The sequence below is a fragment of the Amphibalanus amphitrite genome, unplaced genomic scaffold, assembly GCF_019059575.1.
Source record: "Amphibalanus amphitrite isolate SeventyFive unplaced genomic scaffold, NRLGWU_Aamphi_draft 000186F_arrow, whole genome shotgun sequence".
Lineage (NCBI taxonomy): Eukaryota > Metazoa > Arthropoda > Thecostraca > Balanomorpha > Balanidae > Amphibalanus > Amphibalanus amphitrite.
Window position 1 is genome coordinate 595,596 of NW_024881681.1, and position 18,350 is coordinate 613,945.

General features: G+C 49.9%; 2 protein-coding genes across 13 annotated transcripts; one reads left to right on the plus strand and one right to left on the minus strand.

Moving 5' to 3' along the window:
- Positions 1 to 168: 168 nt before the first annotated feature.
- Positions 169 to 13,082, minus strand: LOC122384324 (menin-like). 2 transcript variants are annotated; one of them, XM_043371628.1, is made up of 11 exons: positions 12,986 to 13,082; positions 9,986 to 10,208; positions 8,659 to 8,900; positions 8,239 to 8,391; positions 7,725 to 7,828; positions 7,162 to 7,386; positions 5,688 to 5,806; positions 5,395 to 5,476; positions 4,958 to 5,171; positions 4,563 to 4,687; positions 169 to 4,269 (listed from the first exon to the last, which is right to left on the minus strand). In XM_043371628.1, the coding sequence occupies exons 2-11, from the start codon at positions 10,177 to 10,179 to the stop codon at positions 4,117 to 4,119; spliced, it is 1,611 nt and encodes a 536-aa protein (XP_043227563.1). In that variant the 5' UTR covers positions 10,180 to 10,208; positions 12,986 to 13,082; the 3' UTR covers positions 169 to 4,116. The 2 variants fall into 2 exon arrangements, with proteins under 2 accessions (XP_043227563.1, XP_043227564.1); XM_043371629.1 differs by having other exon boundaries at positions 9,986 to 10,204; positions 12,986 to 13,063.
- LOC122384325 (DNA repair protein RAD51 homolog 1) lies at positions 4,251 to 17,650 on the plus strand. Of its 11 annotated transcripts, none has more exons than XM_043371632.1 (7): positions 4,251 to 4,275; positions 14,309 to 14,403; positions 14,705 to 14,842; positions 15,280 to 15,448; positions 15,730 to 15,979; positions 16,360 to 16,611; positions 16,903 to 17,650. In XM_043371632.1, the coding sequence occupies exons 2-7, from the start codon at positions 14,320 to 14,322 to the stop codon at positions 17,024 to 17,026; spliced, it is 1,017 nt and encodes a 338-aa protein (XP_043227567.1). In that variant the 5' UTR covers positions 4,251 to 4,275; positions 14,309 to 14,319; the 3' UTR covers positions 17,027 to 17,650. The 11 variants fall into 11 exon arrangements, with proteins under 11 accessions (XP_043227567.1, XP_043227565.1, XP_043227566.1 ...); XM_043371630.1 differs by lacking the exon at positions 4,251 to 4,275 and adding an exon at positions 13,431 to 13,472; XM_043371631.1 differs by lacking the exon at positions 4,251 to 4,275 and adding an exon at positions 13,440 to 13,466.
- Positions 17,651 to 18,350: the final 700 nt, after the last annotated feature.

Here is an 18,350-nt window from a genome sequence, read left to right on the forward strand (position 1 = left end):
TTCGAGCCTCGAGGGGTCCGTAACAGGCACGGTCTACTTGGGGTCACTAATATTATCACTACCAATGTCGTCCTCAATCCTGCCTCGTACCGTACAACCCGCCGTCAAAATTCCGGCGGCCAGTCGCACTAGTGTTGTGAATGGAGACGCGATAAATTTCAGTAACACTTTACAAGCGCTAAAATATATTCAGCCGAAGCTCTACATGAAACGGTCGAACGACACTAAAACTACAACATCACAAGCTATTGTCAACAAGGAACAGCATATCTAATCAAAATAGATAGCCACAGAATTCGATTCCTCGGGCAAAACCGATTGCCGAGAACAGGCGGCCGGCCGTTATGGATGCGGCGCGGTCGATTCGGCCGACGGTCGGTGCCGACCCGGCCCGGCCCGGCCCGAGCAGGACAGGTACAGGTCACAGCAACATTGGCGCCGCACCCGGGCGTCACAGCAACTTACACACGCCCGCGGCCTGCGGCCAACACCCAACACCGAGCTCATCACTTAACCCGCGCCCTGCTGGGGGTCCTGGATTTCCACGCCCTGCTGGGGGGGGGGGGGGTGTTTGAACACCCCCCCTTCTAACTCGGCTCCTGGGCCACGTAGCGATACGCGGAAGGCGGCGTTCGAAAGAGCGTCAAAAATAATGACGAAATCACTTCGGTCAATTTTTTGGTCAGGGCAAAGGTCAGGTCACCAGAGGTCATTGAAGGCAAAATTTCGCCGATTTCCAGGTCTAATGTCGAAAATTTCCAAGAAGCCAACGCATAACTCGGGAACCAATAGAGCTACAGCGCCGCGGAAAAGCGCATTCGATAGCCCTATTAACGCCCTTTCTGAGTAATCCTCTCAGATTTGACCTAACGTCAACGGTTTTGCCTGCAGGGGGCAAAAACTGCAAAAATAGCCGATTTTTTCGAAAACAGTTTTTCTGCAATAACTTTTGACCCAAGCCTTGTACGAGCTTACTTTTACCGCCATCGTGTTCCTCTCGTCAAGACGCATCGAATGAACTATAACTTGACCTTGAAGGGTCAACTTGAAAATTTGACCTCAGGTCAAGGTCATGACCTGACCGGAAAGCGTCATGTTGCATATCAGTCGATCCGTATCGTCGAGCTGAACACATCTAAGGCGTTTTCATCGCTCTAGAATGCCTCTATCAAAAGTTATTTGCGAAAAACTGTTAGATACCATTCGTGACCTGAGATGACCTCAGGGCATAAACAAGGGTCACGGACACCATTTTCAAGTTCAGTGTGTCTAAAACACTTGTAATTCGGTGTTTGGGAGTGTTTATAATGTCTTTCATCCAAAAGAGGCTCATTTCAATTTTCTCCCATTGACTTATAATGGGGAGGTCGCAAAATTGACCTGACCTTAGGTCATCGATATCAAAATTCTGAGATATACATTTTGTACATGCTATTGCCCTTAGCAATCGCTGAAAGTTTCAAAGCGATCGGTCACTCGGTGTAGCTATGACAGACATTGAAAGTTTTTATGAGGTGAGGTCACTTCAAGTGACCTGGTGACCTGACCTTGAATGACCTTGGTCTGAAATTTTCACAACATGTGTAGAATTGATGTATGATAAGGTGTACCAAAAACGGCGGCGCTCCGCGCCGCCGTTTTTGAGATATTCGCGAAAAACCACAAGGGGGGGTGTTCAAACACCCCCCCAGCAGGGCGCGGGTTAACAGACAGACCAATCTGCCGACTTCGCAGAGGACGACCTGACGCCCAGCCACGGATATCAGCCGCCGACCAGAACAAGTTTTGGAGCCCGCTGCCCGAAACATCATTTTATAATTCGGTCATTTCATAACGTTACGCGTCGTCCGCGGAATAACAGACATCATCACAGCAAACGTGACAATAACCGGACGAAATCTTTGAATGACTGGAGAATGAAACAAGTCACGCAGCGTGCTATATAGATCAAAGCAGTGTAGTCACAGGACAGTGTTGGTGTTAAACTTATCGAGCACATCACATCATGTGATCCCGTGGGGCAGCATCGCCATATTCGCACAAACCATTCGTCGCCACGACCTTGACGTGTGTTACAAAGAGGTTCCGCCGAACGTTTCGCATGTGAAGCAGTGCGCACGACAGAGAGATACCGAGGGACCAGAAGTACCACAGCACAGTGTGAAGTACACGCTACACAGTGTGCTGCAACACACGGCGTTGGGCGATGCAGCACAAAGCAGAGCACTACAGGGCGTTCGGAATGCATGTGCAGTGAGCGCAACGGGTACGACACTTCAACACACGACACTCACAAGTGCAAGGATGAAGCACAAAGCGCCGAAAAAGAACACTAATATCAAACAAACTAGCGGTGCTCAGAAAGCCAAGCGAGTGCTAAGCACAGGACGTAACATGACGGCGCAGGTCGCTCACAAGTCACAACAGCTCAGGGTGTGCACACCCTTTCCACACAGCACGCACAGCCGACGGCGGCTCACCCTCTTCACACAGCCGACAGCGGTGCCGACACAGCCCGGACCCGTGACTCCCCCATACCGCTCCCTCTCCTACAGCCACCTCCCTCTCCCCCAGCTCCCGCATCTCTCCTCCCTGCCTCACAGCCGCCCAACTCAGGTACAATTCCACACCCCACGTCGGACATCAAATCCCACAGCAAAACAGCTTACAGTACGCCGCAAACTGACGAGTGCCAGTGCACGAACTACAAACAGACAGCTTCAGCAGCTTGAGCTGTTGGTTTTCTTATCATTCGAGCTAAGAGAGCCCCACGTCCACTTTTGCAACAACTCTATCGATGTGTTAGTTTGCAAGTCATACCTGTGCTTCTACCTCGATTATGCGTTCCTCAACGAAGCATGGACTTTCTACAACAGACAGACCGACAGCACGACAGCAAGAGCCGAGATCAAATTACCTCAAAGACATATCGAAAAAAAAAATAACAAAAGGACAAGAAACAGTGATCACCAACGTTGGCACCATCAGTAAAACATCACGATAGTGGAATAAAGACGACACGACAGTGACTTACCGCAGATGAAAACCAATCAGACATGATTCTAAAGTAAGTGCACTGCGTAGATGGTCTTAATTCATAAATAGCGAATTCAGGTACAACATGCTCGGAAGGGGGTATGTGATGGAAAACGTGCTCTGTGAAAGTGAATTTCATAAGCCATCGAATGCTTATTTGCATTGATCTTTAGAAACTTTTCATAAAAACAATTATGGTTTACAGCATCGACAAAAATGAACTCGAATAACTCCTTTTCCGAGTCAGGCGACGTGTTACCAAAAACGTACCCAAGGAAAGGGTAGTATAAAAATAGTTACGCGAAAGTAAAACACCCACGACTAAGACCCATAAAAGGCAGTCGCATGAAAGCAATGAAAGGCGTAAGTCCCTTCCCTGAGTCACCACGGTCCTTGCCCTGAGAGGCCGTTATCCATTTACCACGCCGGTCACAAACCAGTAATGAACGCACTCATGGCCACGGATACCCAGAGCCTGTCGGCGATTTCTGAGCGACAGCACATCAAAATGGCCGAGCGGTGAACAACACCACCAGAGTACCCCTGCGCGAGAAATTTCCAGGTGGCGACAAACTTTGACATAAAAGGGAATGGAACTACAGTTTAAGGATTGAAGTGGCTCAGCAGTAGCGTAAAAGTGTCCTATTCGCATTCCTCCCAGACTTTTTAGGGTGCAGGCCAGTGGCTAAACAAAGCGACTCTTTCCTTGTGTCGGCTGAAGCCTAAAAAATCTGAATAATTTTTCACACCCGCCGACTCAACAGGGCCTCATATTAATTCTGATCACACCGGACTGAGGGTCTTACGCCCCACGGGCCACTTGCCACTCTTACGGACACCAAGGGACACCACACGTCTATGGAGGGTACACGATCACTTCCAGCTCCGATTTTACCGGAGTCCAGGTAAAAGTATGGAATTAAATAGAAATGAATTCTTCTTCTTCAAGGCCTGTCCAACAACCACGGCTATTCCCACCCGAAAGCCGGGAGGCCTCCACTTTATCTCACGTGCAGTTCCTGTGTGATTGCCGTGGCAGGGGTGCCGCGGATGGGTCTGAGAGTTCGGCGGCTGGTGGGGCTACTCAGCCGTCACCGCTGGTGCTGCATGTGGCGCCGCTGCTGCCGCCGCTGAGCCCGTGTCTCTGCGCTGTCGCTTGGTTCGCCGGCCGTCGTCATCATCCCGGCGCCGGGAGGAGACCTGCGACTGGGCCGTCAGCTGCAGCGACATCGCCTGACGGTGGAAACACAACCGACAAACGACTCGGTTAGGTGGGTACAAAGACAGTATAAAGTACAGGCAGGTGTTAGGGGTAGGCGTAAAACAGCGGAGAAGGCGTGTAATGATTAGTGACTGTCGGACTACTAGAGGATGTAGTTACTACCACTGTTTCCTTCTAGTCCTAACATTGTTTATCTATGACTGCTCGCCAGCCCTTATGAGAGCTTAACACTCCTTGTCGGTATGAACCTGTCCTCGCAGCAGTACCTATCTTCCCCAACCCACTGAGCCCCGCTCTGACCCACCTGAGGGTTAAACCGCTCCGAGGTTAGCAGGTCACGCAGACCAGCCATCTTCTCAGAGTAGAGCGTCACGGACGGCGTCGTCGAGTCGTCCTTGTCCGATACTGACGTGGGGGTGTCCGTCCGATCTGCGACGGGGGGGGGGGCGTTATACGGCGAGCTGCGCACCACGGAAAGGGCATACACTTCACCCAGACAGCAGAATACAGGTAACAGACGGGTAGAACAGCAAACGCACAAGCGACAAATACAGTTGCCAATCCGTCTGCCTCATCACTTAGCTCTCGTACTTAATTTTGCGACCGCCAATTCCTCTCTAGCATCATTCCTTATTTCCGTTTTTCGTCAACCAGCACAACCCCTCGCCTCCGTTACCTCCCCTCCCTCCCTCCACTGACCTCCATCAGCGGCGCAGGTGACGGCCGCTCTGCGTCGCACCTCCGGGTCAAACTTGGCCACGCAGCCGACCATCTGTTTGGCCCAGCCGATGTGCAGCACGGGAGTGGAGCTGTCCTGCTCCCAGTGGCACAGGCCGTCGTAGAACCTAAGCAGGTGGAGGTAGCAGCGCGGCTCGCGGATCAGACTGTGCGCGCTGATCCCGGAGCCCACCTCCTGGGGGAGGGAGCGAGAGGGATAGAAAGGAACCATCAGAGAAGCGAAAGGGAACGACAAGTAAGACATTTTGAACAAGACGTTGCATGAAACTTTCAAGCGCGAGTTTGGCGGAAAGGACTACAGCCGCTAGTGATTAACTGAAGACCGATTCGACAGCTACACGTCACCATTCGTCGCGATTCTCGCACTACTCGCCCGTGCCCATTTATGTTGTACTTGCCTTGATGATGTGCGGGATGTGATCTATGGTGATTTCCATCAGCTCCTTATAGACTTCCTCGTCATCCCGCGAGTAGTCGTAGCTGAAGAGTGTCGGAAAGTCGAAACGAGTCAACCAAACAGAAAAACACCGGGAATAGTCTGCGCTCAATCATTATAATCCTCTTCATTCAGCACCCCCATCCCCACCCATTCACACTGTTGTGTATTGGACGTATGTCCTAACGAGCAGGCCAGTAATTCGCCATATCTCAACGGTGCCACATCAGCCACCTACGTTATCCATTGACTCACTGTTTGAGAGGCTCGGTGCCGCTGGCCCACGTCTCCAGGGCCTTCTCGTACTGCTTCTTGCGATAGTAGTAGCTGCCCAGCGTGGTGTACGGGTACACGTGACGGTTACCGTACCGCTCCTGGACACAAAAGTACGGGGTACGGTTAGTACTCACGGTTACGGTCGCTTATGGTGAACGTACGTTTGAATCGTGGTGAAATACGGTCAACAGGTGAGCTCAAGGAGATAAACTAATGATAAAACTAGATGCCGGCAGCGCTCGTGCGTTGCCTTGGGCCAGAATTGGAGGATCCATAGCCCAATGACTTCATTAATAGCGGCTGCGCCATGCCATCTTTCTGTTTCTAATAGCGTGTGTCTAGTTCTATCAGTGTACCGACTTTTGTGTCGCTAGATCGACGTTTCCCGGGATCAGAGGATCCCTCGTCAAAACCGTTATCCGCCCCCCGCACGCGCAGCTTGCACCCCTCGGATATTATCTCGTCGGAATGTCGTGATCAAATGTATTCTTCTTATGACCTGCAAGTTTTGAACCAGTTAGAGCTGCCGTTTACGCTGCAGGCGTGGCAACGTACGAAGGGGTGCAATCGGCTTGCACGTGCATAGCTCATGCACCACAGAGTTTAGCTCAACCAAATGTGCATTATTTTGGAGGCCTTGCCTGGGACTACCATTGAACCGATTTTGAGGTTGATACCTAGCTTAAAATTTCTTTGAGCCAGAGGACCTCACGTCAAAACGGTTTTCCGACCCCAGCACGTGCAGCCTGCACCCCTCGCAGACGGTGACCCCCCTGGAAACTGGTTCAAGGTGTTACCGATGTGTCCCGCCAGTATGGCTTTGCCCGTGACCTCGGGTTGACCTGTAGCCTTGACAAAAATTTCGTGTCACCGAAACTTTGAAGCGGAATAGCATGTGCCACGAAGCACCGAGCGAACCGAGGCCAGCACCAAAAGTTTACCTCGCCGGAGACGAATCAAACGGTCCCACTTTCGTCCCGATCGGTCCACCCATTTTGACTCCAGGTCCAAAAAAGCTTGGACAAACTCACATACTCACTCACTCACTGACAAACAGGTTCAGCCGAACTGCAGCCGAACTTTTTTCAGCGACCCACCAATGGGAATTTCCGGATGCAAAAGCATGCTATCGCATGCTTTTGATCCTCAAATTCTGGATTACAGTCAGCTCCTGTTTTGTTTCCCACGTAGTATATCTAGGTTGTTCCACTCACATGGTTGCGGCTCATTTAATAATATTAACCGCTCGCTTCTTATGACACCTCTAGCTCATGTCGGTGCTGATAATCTCCCCTCGGCCCCTCCCTCGCCTGACCCGCGCAACGGGGACCGCCTCCCTCCACCCTGGCCCTGCGCGGCTGTACCCTTTCTTCCCCTCCCCTGGGTCTGACCTTCCCTCCCCTCTCTCACACTGGCCACGGTGACGGCCTCCCTCCCCTCCCCCGTTTCTCACCCTGGCCACGGTGACGGCCTCTCTGAGCAGCTCCAGCGGTTTGGGCCGGTCAGGGGTGGCGCGCTGCTCCTCCAGACCGGCCAGAGTACACAGCGCCAGAGGGTAGGCGGCCAGCGTGTCTCGGTCGTGCAGCAGCCACAGCAGCCGCTGCTGCAGCAGCGACACCTCGGCAGAGTCGGCCGAGCCGCTGATGGTAGGGCTGATGGAGGCCACCACTGCTGCCACCTGTCGACGAGCAAAGCAACCAACGCCCGGTCAGGGGGCGGTGCAGGGACGGCACAGCCGGTCGGTGGATACTTCCGACGGAAGAACCCAACACTTAGAACATCAATGAAGATCACATAGCACTAAACCCCTCACCTTATCCCTAAAAAAACGAGCACCGCTGAATTATACCAGCCTCCCATCACAAAAGAAGTTCAAATAACTGAGCATTGAGCAATGAGCCAATCCCCGCGGCGCGAAGCTCGCAAGATCCACAGACATAGAGACCAAACGACCGGCCAGGTCAGGAGGCCTAATCAGCCATCAGGGGTCGGGTCAGGTCAGCCGGCGGCTCTGACCTGCATGTGCGCGTTGCAGGTGACGGCGCCGCCGTTCAGGTAGAGCCAGCTGCGGGCCGACGAGACGCCGATCGGCTGACCGCGCTTGTCCTCGTTACCTTTACCTGTCCACAAAATAAACGCACCCGATCACGAAACGTCGATCATGACTCATGTAATTTGAAATTTCCTATCTAGCCAGTATAAAAATCATCAATGAATCTGAACTATGAGTCATCCATTTATTGTAGTTAGACACAATATGACTCCTCCATTTGAACCAATTCAGCGACGTTCGTCCTCGTGTGACCCGTGACCGGGCCTGCAGCGTTATACTGACCGAGCCAGAGTGACCTACGACCCCTGTTATACTGAGTGAACTGACTGTGCCACTGATGACCTGTGACCCCTGTCTCTACTGGCCATGCCAGAGTGACCTGTGACCTGGCCTGCAGTGTTACCAGTGACTGTGCCAAGTGACCTGTGACTCCTGCTATACTGACCATGCCACTGAAGACCTCCCCGCTATACTGACCGTGCCAGGTGACCTCGGCCGTCTGTGACCGCTCCGGGCCGAACACCACCCAGGCGTGGTCCTCAGAGAGCGCCAGGAGCACATCGTCGAGACCGAGCACCTGGCAGGCGGCGACCACGGCCAGAGCCACGCCCAGGCAGTCCAGGCGGTTACCTGAAATAGGGAGGGCACAGGTGGTCCTGTCACACACACACAGCGCCAGCGCTACGCCCAGGCGGTCCAGGCGGTTAGCTGAAACAGGTAGAATATTAAAATATACTGTGAGGATGACTGGCTGTCACATACTGTCACATAAAGCCAACAAACTCAGAAATCGTGCCACTTGATGTCGAAAATGCAAAGTGCGAAAATGTGTAACTATAAACGAAACACTGAACGAAACAGGAGCCTCCTCTGCCCCCGCCGCTCCTGCCGACTGACCTGTGAGGAAGCTGTACAGGCTCTGGATGTGCGGCTTGTCCTTGTGGTAGCTGCGCGCCAGAGAGAACCACACCACGTCCGACACGCGCTTCACCAGGTCACGCGGCGTGCCCTCACTGCGGTCGTAGGCCGCGAGATCGACGGCGTCCAGCACCAGAGAGCAGAACTTGGCGTACAGCGCGAACACGGTGTCATACTCGAGCGGCGGCAGAGGCACCGTCTCCGCGTCCGCTGATGGGTGCCTGTGGTCAGCAGAGGGGGAGAGGGTAGAAAAGGGGGACAAAAAGAGCTACTCCGAAGTGTGCTGTAAAAATAATGAAAGATGCTGATATCTTGACGGTGCTCAAACATAGCATCAGCGAGAGAACGCCATCAAATTAGCTGAGCCCCGATGAAAATGGGTAAATTACAGCAAGGAACATAAACATAATACCTACGTTACTAAGCTGCCCGCATGACTGCCACCACAGTGAATTCATTTACCTCAATTTCCGGGTACGATAATTGATACTAAATTACATTTGCACATCACTCGCTACAAAACACGCTTCATACGACGGCTCGTCGAGGGTACTATGAACTATTCCTGAGTTGTTTTGACAGCGTTCCGTATCTGTGCCCACATCCTTTCCTTGTTTTCACTTCGTCTATGACGTTTACGACTACGAGGCAAAGTCGCCACGTGATTTAGCGTGTCTAGCGTGGCCCAGGCCCACTCAATTCCCCGTTGGTTTATAAAACTACGTGGGTCGGATGACGTGATATGATCAACTTTTGACAAATGATGTGAGAATACAGACGGAAATCTTTGCACTACGCAGTGCCGGACATTGAAACGTCTCTCCCAGATCTTGGGAGTTCGGAAGACATGACATGAACTAGACGACCTTCAGCGGGAAAGCACCCGGCTTCTTCAGAATTCCTTTCGTCCAGGGACATCGGCCGCTGGGTTGTCAAGTTAGGCACTCCAGATACACGGGCAAAGTGAATGCGCATGACGAAGACTTTTGGGACCGCTACTAAAGTAGAATGCGTTTGTAATGCGCATTTTCTTACCTACGAATCTGCGATAAAGGGGATCATCAGAACTAATATAAGATGGTAGCGGAAGTGCAGAACGAAGTAGTTCGTCAAATTTATAATGCGTGTGAATGCCGTATGCATTTATCATTTACCGTAATAATGCAATACATAATTTCAACAGCTAACAGACATTCGACATTTGACACGTGGTTAAGATCGTAACCTTTCAACCAGCACGTTTTAGACAAACCCCCATCACTCGGTCAGCGACTCGGCGTCGCTGCCCGGCCGAGACGGCACTCACTCGTCGGCGGCGTCCGGGGAATCGGCGTCCGGCCGAACGGCGGTCAGCGAGTGCTCCACGGCGCCGGCCACGACCGAGAGCAGCGCCACCGACGGCCGCTTCTTGTCCAGCTCGAGCGCGAACAGACGCACCACATCGGCCACCGAGCGCAGCGGGAACAGGCCCTGCTGCTCCTGCGTCAGCACACGACGCATGGCGGCGGCGGCGGCGGCGGCGGCACTGACTGAGCGAGGGGACCTGGCGTCAGAGCTCGATCAGTGGGCGCGTGGGCGGAACCGAAAACATCGTACTCGACGGTCATAATTTAACTTTCAACAAGGTGTTATTGATTACGGAAGATGTAGGAAATCAACGATCGCAAAACAACAATGTTAATTGTGCACAGGAAGAAATCGATAGATCCCGGGCAGCATGTCAGGCGAACCATCTGGAGATCTGCGACGGAGACCCTTCCGATCGATCTAGCTGCGAGCCTCGTTGGTGTCCGTTTCACGGCGGAATCGCCGACCTACTGCGTAGTCGTCAGCCGGAGAAGGTGGGCGACCGACAGGGGAGCTCTGTCAGCCAACAGAAGCCGGATAAATCCAGCATACAGCCTCCCCCCGTCGCCCCTCCCGCCAATCACGTCCAACCGTGTGGGCTCAACGTTGACCGGTAGTTACCGAAGGCTTTTATCGGCAGCGATAGAGGCGCGGCAAGAGACGGGTTGCTAGCGCTAACTATGGCGCAAATGACTGCCAGTGTTTCGAGAAAAGCATTCACAACGTCCTGGGACAACAGTTTACACAGGAATCGTGCTCGGTATCAAGAAACTTGAATTTAGCCCTCGCCGGACCTATTGGGGCTTTACATACGTCCCGAACGAGGGCGGTGGGGAGGGGTAGGTACGACCCCCGTCCCCCTCCTCGCCGTTTCACCCCTAATTGAGCTAGAGCCTCCCGAGAAAAAGAGCATGTACACCGTTATAAGACGCAGTGACTGGTACCTTATCCCCCGCCCCTATAGGGGGGGGGGGGGTGTCAAACGGACCCCCTCGGTTTTTTCGCGAATAACTCGCGTAAAAAGCGGCCGATCGCGACGAAACTTAGTACCCTCCATTAATCAATTTTACACCCTGACCCAAATGACCTTTGAGCTGTGACCTACGTTCCAAGACCATTTTGGGCCGGAATCGCGATTCGGCTTATGTTGGCTCGCATTAGCTGTGCATTTACAGTCATTTCGTGATTGTTCAAACATGTAATATGATGTTCGCCCCATGCATTAGGGTGGGTGTCGAGGTCACCCAAAGGTCAGGTCAGCTCATTGACCTTTGAGGAACTCAGCTCACTTTTTCAAGTTTCACATTCCTAAGCTAGCTTCTGAGGCTGAATTTGAATTTAGCAGCTATTTGAACATTTATGAAGTAGTTTTGGTTCCTTCATAACATGTTATGAAGCTGTCAGAGGCTAGTGATACCTACTACAAATACCTGTCAGGAGCAGGACCCCTACTGGTTGACCTGACCTGACCTGACCCAACCTGCCCTAAATACATGAAGACATCATCTGTGATCAAAACTAACATGATATTCCTGATCACCATCCCGTAATACCACACAGCAGCCACATTTTACGATGTTCTAACGAGTCCCGATTTTCCTGACTTTTGGGTCATTGACCTGACCTGGAAAGTCAACCAATAACCAAATACCTATAAATTGGGTGAGTACCTATCATTGGCTCCCTCCCGTCACTGGCAACACACATTTTTTTCACGGAGCCCTAGCTTGATCACTGATCAGGGGCAAATCGGCAAGGGGGGTACAACCCCCTTGCTCCATCAGTTCTCCAAATGCCTCCCCACAAGAAGTGAATTTATGAATTTGATTTGGGCCAATTGAAATTGCTAATCGCGCATGGTACCGTCATTCGGGGTGACTTAGATCGTCGGGGTGACTATGATAATGCCCCGGGTGACTATGATAGCCCACAGGAAAACCACAGAACCACAGGAAAAGGGGGCAAAGGATCTCTGCTCTTGCAGGGATGGTAGTACAGGCACAGCACCTCAAGCCATCAGGGTCTGGGACACAAGAAAAGGACAAAGCAAGGGACAAAACCAAAGAAGCAAAGCTTCGCTGAGCAAGACAGAGAAAAGAGTCAGCAGAGGAGCCAGACTCAGGGGAGGAGGAAAAGTGTAGTATCTGTGAGAGGTGGAACCCCCCTGGAGCCACAGGGGACAAGAACATCAAGTGGGAAGGGTGTGAAAACTGCCAGAAATGGTACCATGTGTCATGCATTCAAAGTGAAATGAACGATGCTACCGCAGTCGTGGAAGAGTACTGTGATTGTACCTGGTGAGAAGGAAAACCACACAAGACGTGAAGATGTGACCATTTGTGACATGTTTGGCTCCTTGCCAGTTGTGCTTGCCCACAAAAGTTACAGTTTGACATTTTTAAAGTGTTATTTTTAAGTGTTTTGTGACCACATGCGTCCGAAAGTGGGTGAATTGTGATCACTTTATGTTTTGAAGAAAAAAGACATCAAGTTTGCATTGGTGCAAAATGCTTTTTTTAAAACAAACAGACCTATCATAGACACCCCCATTGCTGTGCTTGTTTGACCAGTCAACTCATTTACAATGCAAATAATGAGGGGTATCATAGTCACCCCGACCTTGGTGTGACAATGATAATTTTTTAACCAAAAAAATAAAATATAAGGGAGTGATTTTAAATATTCAGATATACACCATCATGCACAGAATTCCCCATTTGGTATCTTAGAACAAACCCTGGTTCAAAATATTTTTTCAGATCTCCCCTGCATTGAAGAAAATAGCAAAAGTTTTACAAAGTCACCCCGAATGACGGTAGGTATCTACTGTGCTGTGCTCCACCTTTCAAGACTTCAAATGTTATGATTGTGATACCCAATCAACAATATCTTCATACTGCCTTGATATTTTCATTCTCAGCATACCAACCAAAACACTCGCATAGAATTGGAATCTTACCTCCGTTTAGCGAAGTATCTCCACCAAAAATGATTATATTTTAATTATGTAAACCTCAAGGCGCGCCGGCGCTGCCATAAAATATATTTTTGAACTTGCTGCGGCATAAACGCCTTACTCTAGACAAACCTACTACTAGATACTAGCCTTAGTATCAAGAGTATCAGCGTATTCTACTAACCTACTGGTATTTTTCTTACTGATTTGCCGAGAAACATCAAATATACGATCATTTATAAGTTGTTATGTAATTTTGTTCTAAAAAAAAAAAACTGTTTCCGAGGATGAAATATATTTTATTCCGAAAACCTCGTAACATAATTTACGGTAGAGTAATTAGTAGCATCCAAAAACATTTCAGCCCGAAAAGAGATTGCTTTTAAGTCCCTTTAAAACTGATGACGTCATTCATAATAAACGAATCAGATGATAGCTTTTACCGACCGCGGGATAACAGACGAATGACAGACCGTGAATTGATGTGCCTGTGACGTTATTTGAATTGTATTTTACAAATCCTTAAGGCTACCTATTAGGCCGAGGATTGAACATGTTAGCACAAGAGCACAAGAAAAAGAGCGCGGCTTTTGATGTGTTGTTTCATACCATACACGGGCCTTGCATACACGGCAATACACGGTGTATAGAGAACTGTTTCATAGATATACAGATTGAGATATATAGGATTCTTGTTCCAAACCAAGATTTTTCACGATATTCCAAGCCGTGATTCCAAGCTGATTCCCCTACGGATCAAGACGGGAATTGACGTGATTCCTGTTTGGGCTTGCGCGCGTTTTGGTTTCAGTTTGGTTTCAGTTTCAGTTTAGGTGGTCGGTACTCGGTGTTGAAAAGTACAGCGGTTTTGCGAGCGGTGTCTTTGCACCAGCCGTTTCGCGTGGTTTGTCATTTGGTGCAATAATAGGTATCCATTGGAGGAATTGGGACAAACCTTTTTGTTTTATATTTTGATTTGCTTTGGCGTTTACAAATATATGTTGAAGTGCCCCAGCAGTGGACAGAAGCTTTGTATCATAGGTGATAGGTCCTACTTGTTTTTTGTAACACCTACTTGTTTTTTACTTTTTTTTTGCATTATTATCCCTAGCTATTCCCTTGTTAGCACGAGACAACTACAAGAGTTGAGTCAAGCAGTAAGCAAGTGCTTGCATTAGTAAGCCAATGCCAATTATGTGGTTGTCCCTGATGTTTTGTAATTGAAAAGGCAAAATGAAAAAAAAAATGAATGAGACTTTCCTGGATGTTCTTGTATTCTGTGGTGTTCTTGTATGTAATGGAATGCAATTTTTCCTCATTTTACAGGATCATTGAAAATGGCAATGGTTCAAGCAGAACAAACTGTTGCAGCTGTTGAAGAAGAAGATGACTTTGGTCCAATGCTGCTAAATAAGCTTGAGGTATGTTTCAATTTTGGTCAAAAATATCATGTTAATTCATATATATGATTTTTTAGCTAATTACTTTTCTCGCAAATGTTGCTATATGAAGTACTTATTTACATGCAATTTGTAATGTCATTGATGCTTGATGCCTACCTACTGAATACTGATGAGCATGAAAAATAAAAACATATGACTTATTTGAGTTGTTTTCATTGTCATAGATATTAGACATACACACAGTACTACCTAAGCACCTTATACTTATCAGTGCATGACTTGTTGCATCATTGTCTGATCCATATCTTGGCTGTTGCAGAGTCATGGTATCAGTGCCTCTGATGTCAAGAAACTGGCTGAAGCTGGCTTTCACACTGTGGAGTCAGTTGCATTTGCTCCCAAGAAGCAGCTCCTGGGAATTAAAGGCATCAGTGAGGCCAAGGCTGACAAAATACTTGTAAGCAATACCAAAGCCACCCCATCAGTGATGGGCCATCACTAGCTTACACCTATCTCTATCACTTCAGTTATATTGGTTATATTCTGGTTTTGGCTATTCATAATTGCACAGCTTTCACACTTTTGAACAGATATGTTAGTGGCTATATTTTATTGCACATCATCTGGTGTTGGCTGTTGAGCAGCCAATATAGCTGTCTCATTTAACTAATTATAGCTGATAAATGCATTCTGCCTAGCTTTATTTATTTTCAAAAGTGGTTTGCCACTGCGCTTCTTGACAATCTCCTTTATTTAAATGACCCAGCTTGTAAAGCTGACACGATCAGATCACCTATTAACTGTTAGATGTTGACAGCCAGTCATGTAGAAAGCAGTATATGTCCATAACACTGCTATCAGTCATGTGATATTCCTCCACTGACCTTCCTTCAGCTGGAGGCTAGTAAGCTGGTGCCGATGGGCTTCACGACGGCCACCGAGTTTCACCAGAAGCGCTCCGAGATCATCCAGCTGACGACGGGCTCCAAGGAGTTGGACAAGCTGCTGGGCGGCGGCATCGAGACGGGATCCATCACAGAGCTTTTCGGAGAGTTCCGCACAGGTCAGTCGCCGAACCGGTGCCGGATTTATCGTAATGAGATGTCACAGTCAGAACAGGTTAGGGTAGAATATTGCGAACAGCGCGCAGTTTTGCTTTTCTATTTTTACGTAAGTACGGAAATCGGCAGTTAAAACGCGATTTGTTTCTACACGTCTCCGTTATATTATTTAACTCGGGTATGATCGCTGCATTATGTCGATCGTTTGAAAATAATTTGATCCAACCGCTCAGTTTATTTATACTCGCACTCACCCTATCACCCTGCTCGGTCGCCCGATCAGGCAAGACGCAGCTGTGCCACATGCTGGCGGTCACGTGTCAGCTGCCTGTGGACATGGGCGGCGGCGAGGGCAAGTGTCTGTACGTGGACACGGAGGGCACATTCCGCACCGAGCGACTCATGGCCGTGGCCGAGCGGTACGGCCTCAGCGGCACCGACGTGCTCGACAACGTGGCGTACGCGCGCGCCTACAACACGGACCACCAGACCCAGCTGCTCATACAGGCCTCGGCCATGATGACTGAGTCCAGGTGAGGAGGGAGGCGGCGGAACGGACCGGCGGAATGGTTCGGGGGCGGGAGGGGTGAGAACTCAAGATGTCGAGAAATAAAATAAGCAGAAATGTTCACCGCCTGGTTAAATCACATAGTTGCAGTTTGTGCTGGCAATGTTTTGGTGGTGGATTATTCTCATTCGGGCTTTTTTGCTGGGTTGTTGCTCATAGATTATGATTAATCTTAAATCGGTCTTAATGCATGTCGTCAAATGGGTACGAAAATGTTTTCCGACGTGCTTGGGTCATCTTTTGAGGTTGGTTAGTTTTTCGTTCTTATTCAAGCCTAAAGAAAAGTCAAATGGTGAAAAGTCCCTCCGACCTCTAACCCCTCCTCCTGTCCTCCCCTGCGTGCAGATACGCTCTGCTGATCTGCGACAGCGCCACGGCTCTGTACCGCACTGACTACACGGGCCGCGGTGAGCTGTCGGCGCGCCAGATGCACCTGGCGCGCTTTCTGCGCATGCTGCTGCGCCTGGCGGACGAGTTTGGTGTGGCGGTGGTGATCACCAATCAGGTGGTGGCGCAAGTGGACGGAGCCGCCATGTTCGCCGCCGACCCCAAGAAACCCATCGGAGGCAACATCATGGCGCACGCCTCCACCACCAGGTAATCAGGGAAAAAGTGCGGGAAGGCGGGAGGTCGGGAAAGACGGGAGTGTTGAGAGACGAAGAGACGAATACGGGTAAAATGTGCTTTCTTAAAGCGAATTTACCGACTCTCGCGTAATTATTGAGTCGGAAGCATATGTTTTTTTTTCTCTCTCTCTCTACCGTATATTAATGGCCAGTGACGTCTGTTTCGGCATATTTCAATGTCACCGTTTGGCTAACTCTGTCTGGTAAACCATGATTTCTCCTTCTCGGAAGAGACGTTTCGCTAATGTCCCTTCCCCGGCAGACTGTACCTGCGCAAGGGCCGTGGCGAGACGCGGATATGCAAGATCTACGACTCGCCGTGCCTGCCCGAGTCCGAGGCCATGTTTGCCATCAACGCGGACGGCATTGGTGACGCCAAGGACTGAGTCGGCGCTCCTACACTCCGCGAACCATGCGTAACGAGCGGTCACCGAGTGGGACCAAACTGTCGGCGGTGGTATATGGTCTGATAGAGGGCGGAGGCTGTGGTCTGCGCCCAGCGGACTGTCTTGGGGAGAAGTACATACCAGTGGATGACCCTCCCTATTCCCTGCGAACTCCGTACAACTGGGAGGCGGTTGATGCTCAACAGTGACACTGCCAGTTGTGCTCTCAGAGTGTGCCGCTCACGAGATCTGGGGTTTAACGAGTTTCCAGAGTTGTGTCGTTCTTCCGAGCGCTGTCTTCATGTCTGAGTCGTCAGTCGTGTATGATGATTCATTATTGTGTTTGCGTTTAGACGAGTGCTGCTGAGTTCAGAATCTACAAGTAACGTCGTGGACTATGCCTGATGTGAGAATATTGTCGATGGCCCGGCTCTGGTTTTGACTTGTGTCGACCCGTGACTTGTCGAAATCATGGAAGATCGTATCGCCGGGCATAGTGTCTTATCAACTTGGGTGAATGCACAAGAGCTGCGCGTGAAGCATTGTTCAAGAAAAACTTGTAGGGTTGAACACCATAAATTTGTGTTTTGTGCATATTGTGAACAATAAAGTCACGTCTGTTGATCTGAAGTTTTTTTTTTCGTTATTTTTCATTATGGTTCCTAAACTAGGCTCAGTTGACACAATACCGTGAGTTGACACATGGGAGGGTGAGAACAAGGCATCTATCAGTTTTCTATCGCCATTTTAACGGAGATGCTCGTTTTCGAGGATCGATCTGCCGCACGGGGTCCCCTCCGAGCCTGATGCGTCTTAGTGTCCTTCCGGATCGAACGCACATTCAGCACCATAGAAGCCAAGACCCGACAGCAGCATGACTGTGAGACCTGGATGGCTATCCTGTGCACGCTGTCTCAGCCAGGGTGCGCCTGAGAAGACAAGACAGCGGCGTTACACGGAAGAGCAACTGCTGGCTGCGCGTCACTTTGACAAGAAACCGGGTGTCCTGGTTTTGCTTGGCCATTGTAGTCTAAAATATATAAGCTACTGCGATGCTTTGTCCTTTCATCATTTGCATCTCAGCATTGTGCCGTAGCGGCTTAGTCAGAAAAGTTGGACCCTTTGTGGTGAGACCTGTATTCCTTTCGTGCTCGACTGACTGGAATGGATCAGCGTTTGGTGGAAGCAGCCGCAGCTAGTTGAAGTCCAAGGTTGAGCCGGAACGTTTCTTGTTGTGTGAAAGCACTCACTTTTTCTGATGATTTTTTTTAAAGGCTCATAATTTTTTATTGGCTGATCACAGCCATGACCGCCATCAAACCGC